We start from the raw sequence: 22,289 nt of genomic DNA, 5'->3' as shown, positions 1-22,289 counted from the left end.
AGCGGGCAGGGGTAAGCCTTTCGAGAAAGGGGGTGTTTCTGGGAGGGGGCTCTGCTGGGGTGGGCATTAACATTTTATAATGTAGATCAAAGGTAAAGAGAAAACCCAAAGGCCTCTTTGTCACGGGTCCCTAATGACTGTCTCATATATGAGCTGAGATGATTTCTTCAAATTATTAAAGAGATTCATTTCATATTTGTATGTATGTATGCACATACGTAGGCATGCATGCACTGACTTATTTAATTCCATACAAAGCACGGTTTCTGAAGAGGACCAGAGAGTGGGCCGTTTGCCCTGGGCTGGATGTGCCAACACAGGCCTGGTTGCTTCGGGGGACCAGAGCCTCCTGCAGATTCTGTTTGCGGAGAAGCAGTCTGGACCCTTTGTCCTTCAGGGAGGCTTCCCATGGAAAGCAGCAGCCCTTGCCTAACCCAGATTTGCGGCTGGTGGAGGGGGCGGGGGGGTGGGGGGGGACTCTGTCCATCCATGAGCCTTTTGTGCATTCCATTGCTTCCGCTCAACTAGGACGGCCAGAGAAGAATCCCACTGCCTCGTCTCAAGATGCACTAAAACCTCGGGCTTAGGAAAGTAAACAGCATCTGATCAGCCAGATATTGGGTCAGACTCGCCTGACATCTGTGCTCCTCGCAGAGGCGGGGAATTCATTGCTAATGAGAAGACTAAAGCCTGTGCCTGGGAAAGTGGGAGTTGGAAAGGCTAATGGATGGGGAGATTAGCCCCTTAAGACTGGGGAAGGCATCGCGTTGGTGCACAGGGTGCTGGGCCCGTGCTTCTTGTCCACTCATTGTTCACCAGCTGACCAAGGGTGTCCCTTTTCCTGAGCACTGCTGGTCAGATCCTATGCACTCAGGTAGGGGGGCGAAAGTCTTGAGGGGCAAGGGTAAGTTCCACGCCCAGCGAAAATATTTCATCCTCAGGTTTTGAAGTGTATTTTCCCTAGAAGCTATTGATTCTGTTTGTGAAATTATGCTAATCTTCAGAATTTTTTTTAAACTCAGTGGCTTCTCATATATTCTGATTTCTAGACATTACAGTGAGGGAGCCTTCTGAAGAAAGAAAACCGGGTTGCCCACAGATCAGTAGGGACGGGCTATGCAATGCAGAAGCATTGAAAGTACTAGTTATGACCATTCTTTCTCCTGGAAACTTAAAAATGTAAAAGGAAGAAAAATGCATAGGGAAGATGCAACAGAGGACCATACCTGGAAAATGGTAGCAGCCTTAGAATGTAGAGGACCACATCATTTTTCTGCTTGTCAAGAGAAAGTGAAGTTGACCAGAACACTAGCAGGTAATCATTGGGCCCCATTAGAAAAGGGGAAAACATTATTATGTTTTAGATGGAAATAAGTATAGAGTATTGTTTTTATTTTTTACCTTTTGGGGTTGATCAAAAGTGTCAAAGCTAGGCAAGAGGCATGTCACTGGCTGAGGACTGGTAGGAATTTGAAAAGATCTCCTTCACTACGTGTTGAATCATTTGGGGATACAAAGAAGAGCCAACCATCTACTCATACCCAGGCCAGAGGTGGACTCAGAATCTCCCACATCTGGCTCCTTCCTACCTCCCTCAACCTCTCCCTTCCTTTCTCGTTTCCTTCCTTCTGTTCATCATTCAACAATGATGAGAAAAGAGTTGTCTTGAGAAGAAACCTAGTAAATGATAAGGAGGATCATCAAGAAGGAATGTATTTGTGGGAGAATAAAAAGGTATGTCTTTATGCTGTGGGGGAGAATGTGGTAAATGTCCTAGGAATCCTGTAAAGTAGGGTAGGACTTCACAGGAGAAATGAATTCTGAGGGAGAGAGGAAAAGGCTTGGCTAGGGACTAAGGCCTGAGGAACAGCAAACGGTGTGAGTTTTTTCCACATAAGCTGTACTCTTCTTCCTCATCTGGGAACTAATTTTCTGTCATTGCAACAAATATGCTGAGAGATTATCTAAATCATTACATCCCCCCCACACATACATACAACATGCCCAGTTGGGTTGAGGAGAAGAAGATGAGAAGAATGAAGGAGAAAAACAATAGCCAGTATTGTTATGGCAATGCCTTGAGAGGAAGAGGTTTTCAAAAAGTGGAGAATTTAAGAGCATTAACATCTTCTGGGTATTGTTTTGAAGTTTATCATTACCATATGCTGAGATTTCCTCATACATGTCTGGGTTACGTTAAAAAACTAACAAAAGTTCTCTGCTGAATCTGCCCAAAGAATCCCACATGTCTATGAGCCCAACCAAGGCTACCCTTGCTCTTGACAGCCCTGGCCAATGTCCAGGAGCCGTGAAGGCCCAGAAGGCAGGCCCCTTGGTTCCGAAGGCCATGTTGCCTTTCCCAGTTCCACTGACAGCCCTCTGCTGAGCCTTCTCAGTGTCTCTGCCCCTGTCTACTTCTCAAGTCCTCTAAGATGCAGAACTGCTCTGGGGCAGCTAACAGAACTGACCATAGAGGAGAAAACAACCTCCATGGAGCTCTGACCTGCCCTCTCTCCTCCGTCTAAACACACTGAAACCACGCTCCTCTCAGCCCCACACCCTCTGGCTTCTTCTCCATCCTCCCCCTTTTTTCTCTGTGGAGGAGGGCAGGAAAAATACATGGGAACGAAAGCAATCAAGGAAGTCTGAAGAGTTAAAACACTTGATATAAGATATTTCAACAAAGGGACCAAAATTTTGATGCTGAGTAGCAGAAATAACTGATATTTGCAGAGTGCCTTCTAGAAGCCAGGCATTGGGCCAGATACTCGATAGAGAGGATCTCAGTTGTCTCCCCTGCCACCCAGCCCCATGAGGTAAGGACTTGGCGGCCCCTTTGGACCCAAGGTTAGACAAAGGCAAGATGAGACAACACAGATGAGATCAAATAGCTTGTCCATGGCAGGGTTGGGCAGCTTACGCCCTAGCAAGGGATTCCAAAGCCTGAGTTTCTAAAATCCCTCCACCATGGAGCATGGGAAGAGAGGCTTTGTAGACAATATCTGCGGTGACTTTTATAAAGACGGCCTCTTCTCCCCACGGCAGCAGAAGTCAGCGGAAGCCCTTGGTGGAGGTCTGCATTGGCTAGGATGCCAGGCCTACCCAGTGCCTGCCACAAGACTCCGGAATTGTCCTTTCACTGCGGCCACAACCTCCGTGACAGTGGAACAAGGACGGATTATAAACCGGACTCCGTCCTAGCAAGCTGCCTTGCTATGAGCTCAAACCCTATTTTAGAATTAGATTTTGTTTGTTTGTTTGTTTGTTTGTTTTTATAAATGAAGCGGGATTTAGTGGCTGACCATCCCATCTCTGAGTATTCTTCGAAATTAATATTTAATCAGCGTGCAAAGAGGCTCGATTGCATTTGTGACCTGCTTTCTGACATGTTTGGGAGGGTAGAGATGAAAGCGGAGAGCTCACAGTACGTGCGTTCACTTTCAGAGTGGAACTTTAGATTCGTACCAGGGGACCTTTTGGTAATGTCTGTAATGTGCTGCTATTGTGATTTAGGAAAGAAAAATGCTACTGCTGGGCTTTATTTTCAACAGATTTTTTTTTTTAACATCAATTAATGCAATCAAATGTAGTACAGGGAAATCTAACTTTTTATTTACATTTCTGGGGGCCGGGGAGGGTTTGTTTGTTTTTGTTAGCTCCAATCATTTGAGCTGCACAGTATATGGTTTTCTTGGTATTTTCCAAATCAACTCAGTCGGTTATATTTAACAGTCTATGTGAACATCTCCGCATGAGGAAGAGAAAACAGCTTTTGTAACTGGTACCATTTGTTGAGAAACAAATGACTCTGCCTTGCTTCACACAGTTTGACAATAATGACTTTTTTCGGTTTTCGGCAACAGATTTACTTAATAAAATGAATCATATCGGGTTTCTCACTGATACCAGCAAAACTGAAATATGTTATTTCTTTAAGAATTCGTCAGATTTTTGAATGCCAAGTTTTGAACTCAATCTTGATAAATTTGAAAATAACCTAAAAGGAAAAGACCATCACATGTTTGGCCTCAAACCTTAAAAGGGCACTAAGATAAACCAGTAAGATAATCAGAAAAATCTCTGCTGAAGGTACATTTTTCTAATTTTTTTCTCCCTACTGTGATTCATTGTCTTAACTAAACACATATTATCATTACAAGCTGCTGGGTGTTCTCTAGCCTTCCTGAGCACAGGGACCTAGTAAACTAATTATCATAGATGACTTAACTAAAAACTTGGTGACTCATTGAAATTTAATTATTTTTCTTCTCCATAATCTGGACTCTAGACTCAGATTAGAGCCCACTCCTCACAGTAACTACCCATGTGACTTTGAGCAAACTAGGTAGGATCTTCTTAGGATTTGAGTTCCTTAGACCAACCCATTTATAAGCAGATTAACTGGGAATCAATCTGTATACACCCATGCCACACGGGTTTTGAAAATTACGAAATGCTATGTAACTACATGGAGGCGACTCACAGTCATCCTCCGGTAGAGGTAAGGAGAGGAAAATGTATCACTGTAATTGACTTAGTATTGATAAGAGCCTCTTTCATGAGGGACTTTCAGAAGGGGGTGGGGACAGAGTTGGCACCATGTAGACACTCCATTCAACTTCTTATGCTTGGAAGTCATGTTGGCCTGAGCACAAAGTATGATCTTTTGCAGTAGATGAGGTAATATGTAGACCTAATCGGGTGAGTTCAGGCCACAGTGACTAGTTTGATTTGGAATTTCCCTGCTGTTATCACTTTAAGACAAAATTTCTAATATTCATTTCAAAAGACAGATGCTCAGACTCCAGGTCCCCTGGGTATCACTTGATTGCATCATTCCCCTTGCTCAGGCTGTCCCCTTTTGAGACGGTGTCCACCTGTATTATGGGTGCTAATAGGTAGAATAAGGAGGCTCATAATGAACTCGTCAGGTCAAGATGCTCGCTGATCATGTGTTTGCGCGGAAAGGTGTTGTGACTGTCTTAGGTATGTCTAATTCTCTGAAGTTTTATTTTATTTTTATTTCTTTGAAGTACCTGGACCAGCATTTAATTAAGGAAACTTCTCTTCCCATTCCAAGGCATACAATGTATTTTTTTTACTGGGCATTCTTCTCACCTAAGTATCTTTGCATGGTCAGCTATTGTGATTAGCTGAAAATATGCTAAAAATCTTTACTGCCCTTTGTTCCTTTTTGTACATTCATACGTTGCTAGTCTGTATTTTCTTACTCTTGTTTTAATTTCTGAGCTGTCTGTCCTCCAGTATTCAGAAAAGAAGTTTCTCTGCTGGTTCATGTCAGATTGTTCGCCTCCTATCTCATCCAACAGTTACTATCCTACAGTATTATACGAAGTATTTACTTTTCTAAAGATTGTCAGATATAAAAACTCTCATGCTAATCTCTGTGTTTAAGAAACCAAACATTGCTTCTGCTTTTTCAAAGCAAAGGAAGAGTAGAAGGCCAAGCCATCACCGTAGGTTACCTTTTATCCTAAACTTTTATGTTTTTCTTTACTGAGAATGAAACTGATAAGTGAGCTAAATATGATTTATTTTCAGAAAGGACATAAATGTTATAATCGAGTATCAGATTTCTACTTAAATTGCTCAAGATAGCATTGGAATTCTATGCTGATTGCATCATATCACACAGGGGCTAAGCCGACCTTTTAAATATATAAAATGTTTAAAGCCATTAATAGATATTTTAGTGATTTTTTTTTCAATAGATTTCCTTTTGGGTCAGAAAATTATCAGCCTTTTTAAAAATACTGACACAGTATACAATATTTAAATTTTTAGAACAGATCTGGAATGAGCTGGTTCAGGTTTTAGAAAAATTGTCATAAAGATAGGGGATTAAACATTTATTGTGCCCTAAGCATCTTTATAATTTGGCATTATAGACTTAGAAATATTTAATAGCTTTGCAGAAGGTAATGGAAGGAATTGCTATCTAAGAAGGAGCAATCCTTAATTATTATGTCTCATTCTTCATTTAACAGATACACTTATTAACTAATGCGTGGTTTTGTTAGGTTTTTGTTAGCTTTGGTTTTCGACCTAACACAACACCTAGGAATCTGAACTTCACTATACTTCCTAGCTAAGTAGAAATCAGAGAGAAATCTTTGTTACAACATCAATCTTTTGACATACCTCCTTTCCCTCCTTCCCTCCCTCTCTGCCTCTCCTCTTCCTTCTGTTTTCCCATCTCAATAGATAATAATCTCTCACTTGCCTCTTGACTGACAGGAAACAGACAGAAGGAAATAGAAGTGAGCGTGATTCATTGGTATGCCAGTAACATCTCAGCTTCAGTATATAGTGCCTAAATGTGTTGGTGTATCCAGAATGATGCCCAAGAGAGGAAAGTAGGTTAGGAACATATTGAGCTAACCTATTTTCCATACATAACTATGGCATTACCTTTTTAGTAAGCCACACACTTAGGAATATGCGTGCAGTTCCAGTTTCTTCTCAGATACTCAATTTAGTACCATATCAGGGAATGTGTCAAGAACTTAAAGAAGTATAATTAACTGTAGGCAGAATAGAATTAGGAAATCAGTCTTTGTTTCTGAATAATTATAATTCCATAAAGGAAAGCTCCAGGCCAGTCTCTATAGGGTGTCAGGTGACAGTTTAACCAAATCAGGAGGTTATTGGCCATTGAGAGAAAACATCAACATTCCATCATGGGTTGAATCACAAGTGTTTCTTTCACACTGACAGCTCAGACCAAAGTGCTTTACCAAGAATGGTGTTCCTCACTCTTCTGCAGAATCTGGAGAAAAAGGGAGTTTAACTTTTTATAACCGACAGGAGCTGCGTATTAGTCAAGGCTTCACTTTGCTTCTGAAGGGATAGGAGCACTCCCAACAAGGGCAAGAGAGATCTAACCATGGTTGGGCAGAGTGGGGGAGTAAGTGATAAAGGTAAAATGGACTGGAATCAGTTCAGCCTTTGTCTTGTCCAGGAGCAAAGGGGTGCCCAGGAGGCATGGAAATGGAAAGAACTCTTCACACGCTACTAAGAGATCTAGAAAGACAGTAACCTACTTAGCTTAACTAACAACTTAAATCACTGTACTTAAGAAGGAGGAAGGATTTTTTAAGTGAGGGTTTGGCGGGATGGTGTGGTGTTGGCTTCGAGCACACTGAATTCTGGCACTGACCATGACCAAATGCTTTGCCATCATGAGTGTGTCAGTTACTCTAGTCTCAATTTTCTCATCTTTTAAACAAGTTCGTAGTTAATTAGATCGTCTCCATGGCCGCTTCTAACCTTTAGCTAACATCCCAGCATTTAGCCAATTACATAACATTTACCCTTTCATTTTTCCCCCTACGCATTCCTGGTTTATTGCTTCTTCATTTTACACTAAAAAAGCACAATGTTCTGGGATCGTTGAACATACTCGGGCCAACAAATACAGTTTAGGGAGGTATCTATTAGAATATTTCTTAGTAAAGGGATAACACCAAATCATGGTCAGCCAACTCTCCCGGGCCCTCACAATCATGTTTCCCATATCACTTTTCAGATTTCTCTGAGCCCTGGGAGCGTTATTTGCTTTTGGAGGGACGTTAATCACCTTATAGTAGTTTTATGCCATCCTCTATTTTTCTTTAAGCATAAAAGCTTTATCTACAATAGAGCACGAAAGAAGCCAGTGTCTAGGTTCACACACTCTACATTTATTTTTCTTTTAAGTGTGTTGTTGCAGCTTTCTCCTTTGCTAATATATTTTGACACCTTATAGTTGTAACCTGCTGTTCTCTTTAATAGCTTATTGTTATTAATTATATAGTGGTAACGTAGTTGGCGGCTTGAGCCGCTTGGCTGTACAGAAATTCATTTATCATTATTGCCGTTGGAGCTACAGAAAAGTGCCAGCCTTCTATCCAGAGATGAATGTGAGCTCACATCCAGTAAAATTTTGAACACGGGTCAAATCCTTAAGTGTTTTCTTTCTGCTGCTACTCTTTGCTTCTGCTAGTCTGTGCATCGAGTACCTTCATTTTCTCTTATCTTTTGTTTTCAGTCCTTGATTTGCTGCCCTTTTGATGAAGTTTATATGTTATGCTCAGTGCTCCATTTCGCGGCCCTGTCCAAACAGTCCCCTTCCTTTCCTCCTCATCCAACTAACTGTAAATTTTCCTGCCTAGGATTTCTTTTATAGTGCGAGCAACGTTCCCTCCTTTACAACTTTGTTACAAGCGCATTTTCTTTTAAATCATTAATGCTGATTGGACATTGTCTTACGCCCCACCTTTCAGTGAGAGCTGTCATTATGCCTTTAAGGGTAACTATAAACCCCCTCTACTCATGCAATAAATAATCAAACGTATTTAGATTCCCAGATGGGGAAACTGCCAGAGGGGTGAATGAATGAATGGAAGAACGAGTGATGCACACATGCTACCACGGGGATGCGTACTTGCACACACCCAGCTACGTCCTGATAGCTGTAGTTTCTTTAAATCTGGGCTTAATTTAGAATTCATGACCCCACAGCTGCCTGTGCCACGGAACAGCCAGGCCAGAGAGCTCCTTTGCCTTCTGGCAGCATGACATTAAATTCACACTAGTTAAGCCAACTTAAATGGAGCCTCCTTGAACCTTCCTAAATAAAACTAGTGGCCTTAATTACAATCAGGCAATTTAAAGGTTATGGAGCTCTAACTAGTACTGCAGTATATCACTTTAATAATGCCCAGGAAAATTTCTCTAAGGGGTGGCATCGTTTGATTAGAAGAATTCAAGTTTCACAGCACATTTCCAATAAACTGTTTTTAGAAATCTTACTGCACTTATTGCGCCATTACCTTTTTTTATTCTTCAAGGCCGAGTTTCTAAGGTCACACCAATAGAACAATAAAAATGTGAGTCATTTGCAAATAATGTGCAGTATTCTGATTTTTGCACTGCTGCTTAGGATTTTCTTCATATTGTCTGCCACCAAGTAGAAGGAGCAGGATAAGGTCCCCTGGAGATCTGAGATACCTTGCCCCTTTCCTACCTTCGCACGCCACCCATCGGCCCTTCCAAGTTGTGCTTCAGTGGTGAACCCTGATTCTAAACGCCACAGCTTAGATGACTTGGCAAAAAGTTGTCCATAACAGAAGTTTCCTAGAAAGACAATTAGCTTTGGAAATGCCTGACTAGTTTCTTGTCTTGAACCTGTGGGTGCTAAAAAAAAAAAAAAAAAAAAAACCCAGGATTGTTGAGATCCATGATATTTGCAGAAGCTGCTGAACCTTGTTCCATTTCTTTGTTTAGTCTTGTTTTTATTTTTGTTTTAAAATCATCTGCAATTGCAAGGCATGCTTTCTAGCAAAGATGAACAGCTTTTCAGCATTTGGAGACTTTCTCCTTCAGATAACGAGTGGCTTTATGCCAAGAGGAAGAAGGTAAACAAAAGAAAAGGCTCTGACCCTTTACCATAAAGCCAGCAACAGTAACACAAGCACATACCTGATGAGAACTGTGTCCAGCGTGTGGCTCCCGCAGCTGGCCCACCGCTGTGCGGAATTAATATTGACTGTTGCACTGTCTCAGTCCTCCAAGATGTTTTCCTGATAGATTTAACTTTAAAGCAGGTTCTACTTAGCTTATGCTGCATGAACTGTCCTCTTTCGATTTTACCAATTTGCGGTTTTCTTCCGTACAGTGCTCGGAGGTGAATACACCTTTGCTAAACCAGTGCCAGAGGTCTCAGATGTGAGGGCATTAATAGCAGGCATTTAATATCCAACAAGAGAAATTTTAGGTAAAGAGTGTAATCAATGCATACATCTGATTGAACCAATTAGTTAAAAGAAGGGAGCTTTATAAGGGAAGAATACAGAACTATTAATAAAAATCGTTTAAAAACATAACTATGGGCTCATGGATGTGTGATGCTGAGCCTTCTCTGTTGACTTGGGGAAAATAAAAGGTAATTATCCCTTCTTACGCAAGGTTCTTTTTCGGTATTTCAAATATAAAATGCGTGATAATGCTTTTCCTCTTGAAGGGCTAAGATTTGGGCTCATCAGTTTCTTGCCCAAAATCAACTGTCAGATAAGACCGTTTATACTTTGCTAATGTTTTAGTCACCAGAGGATTTTTATCGTATTTCAGGAAATAATGAAGGCAAGCACTATAGGGTGAATTTGGTTAGTCCAAATGTGTCATTGCATGGGGCTTAATGTACAAGGGAACGGAGCAAATGTTTAAAACAATTGGTAGGGGCGCCTCAGTGGCCCAGTCAGTTAAGAATCTGCCTTCGGCTCAGCTCATGATCCCAGAGTCCTAGGATCGAGTCCCACATCGGGCTCCTTGCTTGGTGGGGAGTCTGCTGCTTTTCCCTCTGCCTACTCTACATGCCGCTCCCCCTGCTTGTGTGCTTTCTCTCTTTGTCAAAAAAATAAAATCGTAAAAAGGCAAAGAAAAAAGAAAACAAAACAATTGATAAATAATAAATATTGCTTTGGTGTTTTTGTTCTGATTGAAATTAGATGTCAGACCAGCTAAGTGTGTATTTCCCCATAAATTCAATATTTATTGCATCCCAGCTATGGGCCCTGTCCTGTTTTAGATACTTGGCATACATCAGTGCATCAAACAGACAAAAAGCCCTTGCCCTCCTAAAACTTGCCTTGTGGCACAAATTGATGAATAACCCCAAACTTCATGTTTGGCACTCCCTCGTATTGAGATGTCCTGGGCTGCCATCCCCCACTCTTTAGCAGGCAAGGCAAAAGATGAAATCCATTACTGAATTAGAAACATACTATTTCCAATCATCTTGTATGTCTAATTATTATGCAAAGGGAAGTAAGTTTTTATACTGTTTCGTGTGGTCAGAAACTTGCTGTCAAGGCAGAGAACATTGCACCACTGAAGATTAGGTGGTGAAACCTTTGTAAAAGAAAAGAGTTACTTTCATGTGTTCAAGTGAGCAGAAAAAAGGGGGAAAATTGATCTCTTTCTGTGCAATGTAGCAGCATATACTGAAGTTAAAGCTTTATACCACAAGCTAATTTTTTTTTTAAAGCCACTCTCTTTTCTACAGACAAAAATTGAAGGCGTGTATTTCAGACTTAAGTTGGTCGTAGTCCACGCTCTCAACCCTCTCCCCATCCTTGCCTTGTTCAGGGCTGATAGTATTTTTATTGAAAAACATATGCTTCTTTCTTCTTTTCTTAGTTAGGAATGCTTTATCTTATGGAGAGGGGTGAGTGGAGCTCAAAGTGATTTTATCAGTGCATTACCAAAAACTGATCTTTTTTTTTCTTAAATGAAAACACTTGAAGCCCAGACTTTTAAGTTTAAAGCTATTTGCTGGCACTGTATGTTTTCTCTGAGGCTTCCACTGTGGTCTCCTGTTTCGATCAGGAAAAGTAGAGAGGAGAAGGCTGATGACCTGAAGGGGCCAACACACTGGTCAGGTTTGAAAGATATCTTCCGTCTACATGCTCATCCTTACTTTGAGACGTGTGCCAAAATATTGCTGCTGAGTCCCCACAGGTGGAAGGAAGCCACTTTTTAGTGGGTTGTTTTATTATGTATTGTTTGAACAGTGTTCCCGTGTTTTCTCCTACACGAGCGTGTTCAAATAACTAATACCCACGACCGATAATAATAGCCAAGGAATTGGACAATACTGCATCTCAGAGCATCTAAAATCCCACTGCCTGCCTCTCCCATCCCGGCCCACCTGGACCTCCTGCTAGTTTCCAAGCTGCTGATGTTTATGGGGCCCCAGGCAGCCCCTGGGCTCTTTAAAATCTGCTGGGTACAATGCAGCCTACCCCAGCTGAATCATTTCCTGCTCCAGCCCTGCTGATAATGAGAAGTTCAAGACAGGAAATAACAGTGTCAGGATCAGTGGCTTTGCTTCTAAAGTCCAAAAGCATTGTAGCCTTTAAGACCGTGGGCCAAAACCAGGAAATAACTGAGTTAAATGCAGCCTTGCACCTTGTAGGGCTCCTTGAAATAAAATTCCGGCTGAGACACACGGGATGCATATCATTTGGCTTTTCTCGGGACACCTGAGGGTGGCACGTGTGGCTAGTCAGTGTTGAGGCACCTGCTGCTCATTTACTCCTAGGATCCCCAAAGCCCTTTCTCTCTTCCGGTGTGTCTTACGCTTGGATCTCATATTCCTCTCTTGTGTGGCATAGAAATCCTGACAGTGGCCCACGTTCCTGTACTGCCAGTGAGAAAATCCAGGAAGGAGCTGGTGTCAGTCTTCATTTTCACGTTGCACTGTGCAATGGAACAGACAGAGCTCTTTAGCTAGGGTGGGAAAGGGTTCACATAATATTCAGGGCTCTCAAATTCAGTCTGACTTTGGGAGCTTGATGACTGATCTACTGGCAGACCTTGAGTCCTAAGTAATAGTCTCCATCGCCAAATTAGCACCCCTGCATGTTTGTGTTGCGGGCGTGAAGTATGCGCCGTGTAGAACACAACAAATCATAGTGGCCTGAGCGCTGTGGACCTAGAGAGACGCGATGGCTGTGTGCATGGCAAATTACAGTACAGCCTGCCTATTTTTCTCCTCCTGGTTTCTAGGGTGAGCCAACGTAGCCGAGGGGTGAGTTTTGTCATGTGTGGCTTTTCTTTGTTACTCCTCAGACCCCTAGCTTATAAATGTGTGCTTGGAAATTAACTCAGGGAAGAGAAGCCGAGTAAAGAGTTGGGGGTTGGGAATTGGTTTAGGGCATAGTTTTCTTGGATTTAAAAATACATATATAAGGATATAGTGGTATATGCGTTCGAACTGGAAAAATTACACCTGCAGGGCGTTTGATTCCTCTGTTTGGATTCCAAGGGCAGGGTATACGCACAGTCAGATAAGAGCTTTTAAGTATGGCCCCTGCCCTAGGATGATGCACTGAGAGGGGTTTGTATCTTTGGACTTTAGCCTATAGATTTATGCAGTGGAAGAGGCTGGAGGACCCTTCCGGCCAGTCTCGAGGGTAAATAAGAGGAGTTTTACTTAGAAACCGTTACAAATTGGTCCTCCGTAATGGCTGCAGTGTTGATCAGATGATACAACGGGGCCCCTAGTGACTCCCGGGATAACAGCTGCGTGTAAGTCAACCACCGAACATTTGCTTGTAGCTGCTCTAGATTTTTGTTTTTATTGAAGGAAAAGGAGTATAAACATGGGACACACAGTCTGGAGGCTGCTTAAAGTGTTTCTCTTGTTTAAAGCTTATATTGAAATGTCAGTGTCTTCTGTTAAGCTAACAATTGCCATGTTGGAGCTTATAACTTGAGTTGTGCTTGAGCATCCAAATGGCAACTCTCATTTTTTTTCTGTTACAAAGCTGACTGATTAATAGCTGTGTTGGTCCACGTTTTATAAATTGGAGGGATAGAAATGATCATTTCCCTTTGAACTGGCCTCTGACAAATAGATTTTGTTCTTAGAGCAGAAAGTTTTGTAAATGATCATCCCGTTCCCTACCCAAGCATTGAGGTTGTAACTTGCAATTAAGTATTCAGACTCTTTTCCTTTGAAACATTTAATAGTGGAGTAAATATTTACATGAGCATCAGTGTCTTCTATGTAGACTCAATTCCTGTTTACATTTATGTTCACACTTAAATGCAGATTAACAAATGGAAGTAATTATTTGAGCTGAAATTTCTATACATGGGAAATTATTTCTCCATGATAGCCATGCCATCTTTGATCCTGCTTTAAAGTGGTTCACCAGGACAGAAAGTTGCTGGCCTCCAACATGTTCTCGGTGGTGACAGCTTCACTCTTGCCCTTCCTGACCTTGGACCAACAGTGCTGGCCTCAGCTGTCCTCCCCTCCATCAGCATACAATAAATAGGGGTTTTCTCTTTGTTCTGGAAAGAGCCAAGTTTATAATGAAAGCTCCATATTCTTCTCATTCAGTTGTCTGATCTACACTCTGATGATTCTTCCTCCCTTTCCGTGCTCTCATATGTACTTGACTAGAATAGTCTTCAGCCTAGTGTTCAGAACTAGAATTTTTCTGTCCTCCATACTATTACTCATTTCTCTTTTTTTCCTTAAGATTTTAATTTATTTATTTGACACAGAGAGAGAGATCACAAGTAAGCAGAGCAGTAGGCAGATGGAGCGGAGGGGAAGCAGGCTCCCTACTGGGCAGAGAGCTAGATGCGGGGCTTGATCCCAGGACCCTGAGATCATGACCTGAGCCAAAGGCAGAGGCTTAACCCACTGAGCCCTTTATTGCCCATTTCCTTTGTAACCTTTTGGCCATCAGAATTTCAGTGTTGTAATTGGCTTTAGAGAGGGTAGTGCTTTTTAGTCTTTAACTTTCAAAATCACCTACAAAGGCAAATTATACTCATTGTGGAAAATCTGGAGACTATAGATAAGCAAAAAGGGAAGAAAAATCTAGAAATTTCACCTATAGATCTCATCTATAACTCAATAAAAAAAAATAGGGCTGCACTAGCCTATTATATCCTTAATGGAATATTGTAATGGTTATTAAATCAATTGACTCAGAATCTCTTTTTAATAAATGACTCAGACTGTATTATCCAATTACTGTCAGCTGCTACCTTTCCGGAGAGCAGAAATTGTTACTTTGATTGAATTTTTAGGCTTTTGGCACCTTTAGGAAGAAGGGAGATAAAAAGACAAGGTGCAAGTTGTAGCTCTATCGGCAAAATCCTGAGCCCGAGGCTCAAGTTTACCCGAAATCAGAGGTGTTGATAGTGACACTTCATGAACGTCAACTTTAAATTAAAACCACAATGCAACTTTCCAGTTCCTTACCCATTCCTACCAGCTAGCAAGAGGAGAGAAGCTCCGTTTTGAAAGGAAGCAGGGCTTACCTGAGGTAGATTCCCCCCAGTACCAAGGATTTTTTAGAACTTCTTTGAAAATTAAGACCCTGCTCTTCGCCACACAATGTTAATAGAGAATGTATGAGAGCAGACATCAACAGAGACTCTAAGTAAGGTTAAACCTTTGAAATTCTTATTATAAATATGTTTTCTTAGTTTGCCATTACTATCTCTGCCCCCTTCTTTAGTTAAAAAAATACAAAATGAGTTCTGTTATTCAGTGGTAAAATGGTTTGGGTCGTCCTGTCTCTCTCATTCATTATCCATTCGGCCCTGTGGAAATAAGCAAGTGTGAGCACGGGGAAAATGAGTAGGGAAGTTAATAAAGGTGGGAGAAATGCATAGATAGTGTGCCCTGTCTAGCTTGGAGCACACTGGTTTTTGCTTATCTACCATTTGCTGTGTAGTAATCCAGATGCATTTTCCGTCCTGCTCAAGTAGCTAGGAAAAGTTACTTGCTACAGAAGACCTCTGTGTAACTTAAAAATGAGAGGCAGGTAGAACACCCAACATGTTTTGTTTTATTTTTTTTTTCAATATTAAAATGTGCTGTTTACTATAAAGAGTTCTGAAAATGCTGGAAGCTATTGTTATGATCATTGCCATCACTTAGTGCCTTCACGGAATTCAGGATTCATGAAAACTAAGTCTGCCCTAATAATGTGTAAATGCTTTATGACTATGTGTCGCCTTCTTGTAAATTCACTTGACTAAGTTTGGATCATGTAATGTTTTGGGATAACACTTCTCTGTTCTCAGGATAAGAAATAAATAAAAATTGATAAGGATGTTTTCTTTGTAGTCATACACATGTGTATTTATCCTATTAGTTTTCCAAACAAAATATTCATAGTCAAGAAACATAGATCTAACTTGCATAATTCACTTTGTGTTTGCAGAGCAGTCAGTCATTATCTCCTAGAAAGCCAGCAAGGCTTATATATGTTTCTTCACAAATATTGTAAGGTTAAGAATTCTGGAACAAGTGTGTGTACCTGCTCACACCCATAGACCACATCTTGGTTCTTGTGCCAAACACACAAGTTAAAGATGAAAGTTGAACTCTTGGTTACCTTCTTATCACCCAAGTAAGGTATGCAACATTGAGGAAAGAGAAAACATTTACATTTGGCAACTATTTCTGTTAATCAACTTACAGACCCAGTTCTCTACAATAAATTGTGTTCCTGATATTTCTTAATATCTAAAATTTGGGAAAATGTTGGTGACTTTAGGATTAGAAAAAAGAGAGGGAGAGAGAGAAAGGAACAGATGAAAACCCCTTGATCTTATATAATCCCTAAAGCTTTTTGTATAACCTCTTGTCATGTCAGTATGCACAATTAAACTCCTTCTTACATAATTATAATCAAGGAATTTACTGTGCCACCCAAATACAGAGTAGGTTTTTATCTCTTGTGAAATGTAGACAGTACTGGGTGGCTTAATTAGTGCTTTGCTTCTCTTTTTACAAATTCCAATCCTCTGCTTCTAAAGACTCATACTTGTGTGAGAAAAAGATTAGGAATACAAATGGAGTGATTTTACTCCTAGTTAGCTAATAATAATTCACTTTGTAATTGACCCTTTGTGTTGCCAGTAATAGCAGCTGGTGAAGGACTTCCACGTGCACTTGGGTTCCATGGGAGGAGATACGTTTGGGGGATAGACTTGTTACCCCCACGGTGTGAATATGTCTTTCATTTCCTAGCCCAAGAATATCTGACACTCATGTTCCTTAATCACATGTTTAATCACTGCAAATAGGAGAAGATAAAAGTGTAACTTGTAACAGGCTGGGTTAAATCACAGCCTCTTAGCCCTTCCTCTCTCTGAGACGTCGTCTGGGAGTCATTGGTGTATGGCCGTCTATTTGCTAAGGTCCTGGCCCTTGAGGCCAGGATGCCTGGAGCTCAGTTCTGGCTCCATCAAATATTGCCTCTGACTCAGAAAAAAAAAAAATATATATATATATCACTTAAACTCTCTGGGCCTCATTTTTCCCATCTATAAAATGGGCCTAATCATAGTTGTTAAATGAATGTCTATCTGTGGGCATGTAGAACAACAGTATCTGCAACACAGAAAACTAAAGAAATGTGAGTTTTCGTGTTAGCATTACTGGTTTTCATTTATCATTGCAATTTGAAATAATTCTTAAATTTTAATTAAAGAATTAAGTAAACTCTTTAACTACTTAAATATTTTAGAAACATTTTAATGAGGCAAAAGCAACATAAAAATAATGGTGTCGATCAACAACAGAAGCTGCACATTTTGTACCAATTATTATTACATCAGAATATTTTTCTGCCATCTTGTCCCTAAGATAGCAAAGAAAAATCCAGGACTAGACAAGAGTGAGCTTGGAGCTCATAGATGTTCCTTTGGAGAAAGGCAGTCTAGATCACAGGGTAAAATTAAAACTGTCTCGTAAAGTAGAGAGAGCACTGAACCGAGAAGATATGGGAAACCAAGAGTCCCATGCAGAAAAAATAAAGCATTTATAGGATATGCTATAAGCATTGATAATAATTCAAAATTGCCTGAACATCTTGGGCATAGAAAAAGAAAGTTTGTGGGAATACCACTAAAAACCTTATAGTTAGAAATAGAAACTTGTAGAACCTTCTAAGTAAACCAGAGGAGAGGCCTGAGGAAGAGGGGCTCCATTTTTCTGCGGGTCCATTACTTTAGGACTTTCTAAATGCACAGCCATAAAAACATGATTGTGGAAAGGAGATGCCTTATCAGTGATATCTAATTACGCTTTAAAAGCTGAACAAAATGCATTCCCCTAAATCAAACCCTGCCTTCTGTTTATCTTTGGAGGTTAAATTCCAGAAATGTCTTAAGTTGCTATAAATGCATAGGTAAGGTGAACGGATAACCAACAACCTTATACACTATTATATATTTCTATTCAGTGACAGAAGTAGTTTGATGTGTGCCATTATAGTGAATTCACGTCTATTAAAGAGGCGGTGAGCTTCAATTTTTCTGCTCATGTTCTCCTTAACAGATGAAGGACTGAACCACGAATGCAAACTCTGCAGCCAGACCTTTGACTCCCCCGCCAAACTCCAGTGCCATCTGATAGAGCACAGCTTCGAAGGGATGGGAGGTACCTTCAAGTGCCCTGTCTGCTTCACAGGTAGGAAACTCTAGAGAGCTCCATGGCCTGGTCATGTCTTTCCTACCAAGGCGTCTCCCCACTGCTATAGCCTTTTGCGGACAGGACTTCAGTTCAATTTGGGGAGAAGATGTTTGATTTCTGCTGATTAGCATTATTGATGGCCGCCTACTTAAAGGCTCAAATGGGCAGGGAGGTTAACTGTCAGAATGAACAAATGGCATTTCGAGCTCCCGCAGAACTTTGCACTTTTCCATCTGGAAAACGACATCCATGTTCTGTTCACTTTTCTCCTCTTGGTGTTAAAAGGTCACCCAGACAGAGAATGCCTGCTCAGAGCGTTTTCTGAGTTGCAAGGCGTCTGACTAGAACAGCAGCCATGCTGCCCAGCCCATGTCTGTTTTTTAAACGTGGAGAATTTTGTAACATTCCCCATAGGAAATACAAAAGATATTACGAAAACCCTCCCAAATTCTTGAAACTAGAAAACAGATTAGATGAGGCGTTTATTTCCTATCAAATTGGATTTTTAAAGTAGAAGTTGATACAAATTTACGCTTTTGAGAAGAAACCTTTTTTTGGATGCTATAGCACTAGCGTTTCCAACAGCAGCGGCAAAAAAAAAAAAAAAAAAAAAAATGTAAATCAGAAACTATAATTTGAACCCCACAAGGGTTGAAATATGATCACACACATTTCTGGTACTCCCTCCAACAGTGACAAAAGTTATTTTGGAAAATCCTCTGTGATCATTTTGCATGCGTCTTGAACTAGATGGTCAAGCCCCTCAAGGACATGTCTCCTCCTTATTTGTAAAAAAAAAAAAAAAAAAAAAAAAAAAAGCAAAACAAAACAAAAATATATCCTTCTCTCAAAACTGGCTTCTTTGTCTGCAGAGCAAGCTTTCAGGCTTTCTTAACCTTCACTGCATTCAGCCTATAGATTTCGATCCTGTAACAAAATAAGAGAGGGGCCACGTTCATTGCCCAGGTACCACAAGTAGTACTTGAGTGTTGTGATGGCTCTGGCTTCAACATTTGCCTGTGAGGCTCTTTCTTGTTCAGTCATTTCATCAGCCACTCCTCAAGGAACTGGTTATTTTAATTCTTTCAACTTGTATTTTTATTTTTATATTTTTTTATTTATCTATTTGACAGAGAGAGACACAGCAAGAGAGGGAACACAGGCAGGGGAGAGGGAGAAGCAGGCTTCCCGCTGAGCAGAGAGCCTGATGTGGGGGGCTTGATCCCAGGACTCTGGGGTCATGACCTGAGCCAAAGGCAGAGGCTTAATGACTGAGCCACCTAGGTGCCCCACAACTTGTATTTTAAAATACATACTTGGGTTTATGGGGAAAGGGAGGCTTGCCTTTTTTTAATGCTTTTGTTTGAATTTTTAAATTTTTAATTTCATTCCAGGTAGCTAATATGTAGTGTTTTATTAGTTTCAGGTGTACAATATAGTGATTCAGCACTTCCATGCATCACCCAGTGCTCCTTAATCCCCATCCCTTATTGTGCCCATCCAACCCCCTCCCCCAGCCCCAACCTCCCCTCTGGTAACCAGTAGTTTGTTCACCGTAGTTAAGAAAAAAATATATAATGTTATATTTTTACCATGACATAGTATTTATCTCAAGATACCATGAGTCAGGAGTCTGAGTTCTGTATAAAAGCTCAGAATAAGTCTTCATTAGGAAGACTGGGTCATAGATCTCCTTATGATTAAGACCCCCAATAAAATAGTTATTTGATGTTGTAGCCAGAAGCCTCATAAAATGTGCTAAGTAACATGGAGAGCCGTTGCAAATCTGTATAAAAACACCATTTCTTTTTGTTGATGTAGGTAAGAGACAAAAATGCATTAAACATGAGCAGTCTGCATTTTCTGTGCTGACAGACCTGAATTGTTTTAGTATATCTTGAAGTAATTTTAGAAATAACAATTAAAAAAAAAAAAAAAAACCTTCCACCATAAAGCATGTTAGGTGGGAGAGAAGAAATCTGAGTCGTTTTTTAAGGTAATGAGAAATGTGATTAAAATGTATGACTCACAAGAACAATATTCTAATATTTTAGGTTGGCTGGCAATTAGAATAATTTTAATGATTAGAGTGGAGTCAAAGTCAAATGCCAACATCTTTAATAAATCCTTTCCCTGCCTATACAGATTAATATTGTAGACGCAAACTTTTTTAGGTCAGGGTGCACCAGGCATCCATCAGAAGTCAGTTCTGCCAACCCAAACACTGCCTCTGGCATATACAATTTAATTATTAATAGTATGTCTCCTAGGTAAACTGTTACACAGTCTTAGGGCCTTGTTTTGTAGTCATTAAAATTGAACATGTTTATATTATTGAAACCCTTGCATTCAGTGTGTAGGCTGAGTTGATCTTAAAGTATCCAAAGAGAATTTACCTGCCGTTCTGTTTCACATTTATAGACAGTGCCCCAGAGTAGCTGTGGGATATAATTTTTAGCATTAACACATTTAAATAGAGAACTGTTCACTAGCTGTAACTTTAGGCAAATACAATAAACAGGGTTTTGGCATCTATGATTTCTTAACCTGTGGGTTGCTGAGAAATAAGAGTCATTTCTGTTCAGACAAGGCTGTGCATTTGACAATTTTCAGCTTGATTTTTAAAAGATTTATAGGGAGCGGGGCCTCGATAAACCTTTACTCGGGAGCTGTTTGGGTTGAATTGGGCACCTGGTAGAGGGCACCTTCGCAAAAGCCAGTGACCCAACCATGAGAAAGTGGGACTCAGCCCTCCCCAGTGCCTGCCAGTAGTCTCACCCAGAAGGTGTGCCATTGAAGCTGCTCAGTCAGGGGTGGTGGTGGGGGGGCTCTTCATGGGGAGTCATCGACTGAGGGCATCGCAGAGAGAAAATAACCCAAAGTTCACCATCCTTTTATCATTTCAGTGTTTGTTCAAGCAAACAAGTTGCAGCAGCATATTTTCTCTGCCCATGGACAAGAAGACAAGATCTATGACTGCACACAATGTCCACAGAAGTTTTTCTTCCAAACAGAGCTGCAGGTAATGTCCCCATGAGGAGAACCGGGATTGAACTCAGTTGCTCTTCTTATAGGAGACAAGGGCATTTTAAATCTGGATTCGCAGTATCACTCACCCTGGGCCACCATGATGCTCTGTGTGTATTGGGGCAAAGGGAAAATTAGAAGCTGGATTAACAGACACCAAAGTAATTTTGCCTCTGGCTGCTGTCAATCATAAAAAGAACTGGAACAGACCTATAATTGGACCTTCTGACCCAATGTGATAGGCTTAGGGGTCAGGTTTATTGGACTGTGGGATCATTCACCTCGCTGTCATGGCCCGTTCTCCCTGATCCTGTTTAATTCATGTTCTGTTCCCACTGGACTCCAAGCTGGATGGATGTCCAAGTTATTGTTGTCCTGAGGGGCTCAGAATTGGAAGGGAGAAGGGAAGAGAAGAAAGAAGCTGTACTCTTGTCTAGTAGGTTTCTTCCGCTTAATAGACTAGAATAATTTTACCCAGTAACAGCCTCCTACTTAAAATGTTGGCACCCAAAGACATTAGGTTTAGTCTTGAGTGTCCACTTGCTAGATATGTGACTTTGCACGGGTCCATAATGTCTCTGAACCTCAGATACGAAGAACTGACAGACAAGTGTAATGCTTATGGGGTTGCTGTTAGGTATAAATGAACTGAAGAGGTCTGAATCTAAGGTACAAACCAAAAAATACAATACAAATGTTCAGTTAGTTTTATTACTCTTGGCAATAGACTAGTGGTTAAAATATGGGTAAGAGACCTGGATGCTACCCTGAAAAATGTTATTTATTATGGAAGAAAATAACTCTTGTTTTGTTTTGTTTTCTGTTATTTCATCTGAAAAATGGGCATAATACTTATCCTCATTTTTCTAATGAAATTATAGGAGTAACAGGTTTTTGTTCAATTTTGTTGGAGCTGTTAGAGGAGAATGGATTCAAACACAAAGTTGTTTTGTCATTATGAGCACAATCATTAACAATAAAGTCATTTAGCCTTAAAAGGGGCAAGGGGTAGTTATTTCTTGCATTGAATGCCTTCAACCAGATCTGGGTGAAGGAGGAACTCAGAGTTCCACCCATTCCTTAAATCCTCATCTGACACAGTTGACCCTGGGACAGCTTTGTACCTCCTAGAGCTCTGGGGAAACCAGATTTCTGTGAATTGTGCGTCAAAATAAGGAATTTACAGTTTATTGTCTGTTACTCTACAAGTAAACCAATAGCAAATCAAGGAAGTGAAATAAAAAAT

The 22,289-nt window shown here is 40.6% G+C and overlaps 1 protein-coding gene across 5 annotated transcripts in view; it reads left to right on the top strand.

Moving 5' to 3' along the window:
* The window catches only part of ZNF521 (zinc finger protein 521), a 277,394-nt gene that overhangs the window by 229,512 nt on the left and 25,593 nt on the right, over positions 1 to 22,289 (top strand). For all 5 annotated transcript variants that reach the window (XM_059409385.1, XM_059409386.1, XM_059409382.1 and 2 more), the window contains 2 exons: positions 17,882 to 18,013; positions 20,923 to 21,038. In XM_059409385.1, the coding sequence (XP_059265368.1) occupies positions 17,882 to 18,013; positions 20,923 to 21,038 (248 nt within the window). The remainder of the gene's footprint in view (positions 1 to 17,881; positions 18,014 to 20,922; positions 21,039 to 22,289) is intronic.

Source organism: Mustela nigripes, chromosome 8 (genome assembly GCF_022355385.1).
Source record: "Mustela nigripes isolate SB6536 chromosome 8, MUSNIG.SB6536, whole genome shotgun sequence".
Lineage (NCBI taxonomy): Eukaryota > Metazoa > Chordata > Mammalia > Carnivora > Mustelidae > Mustela > Mustela nigripes.
The sequence above is the reverse complement of the archived record's forward strand: the minus strand, read 5'-3'. Positions and strand labels throughout refer to the sequence as shown.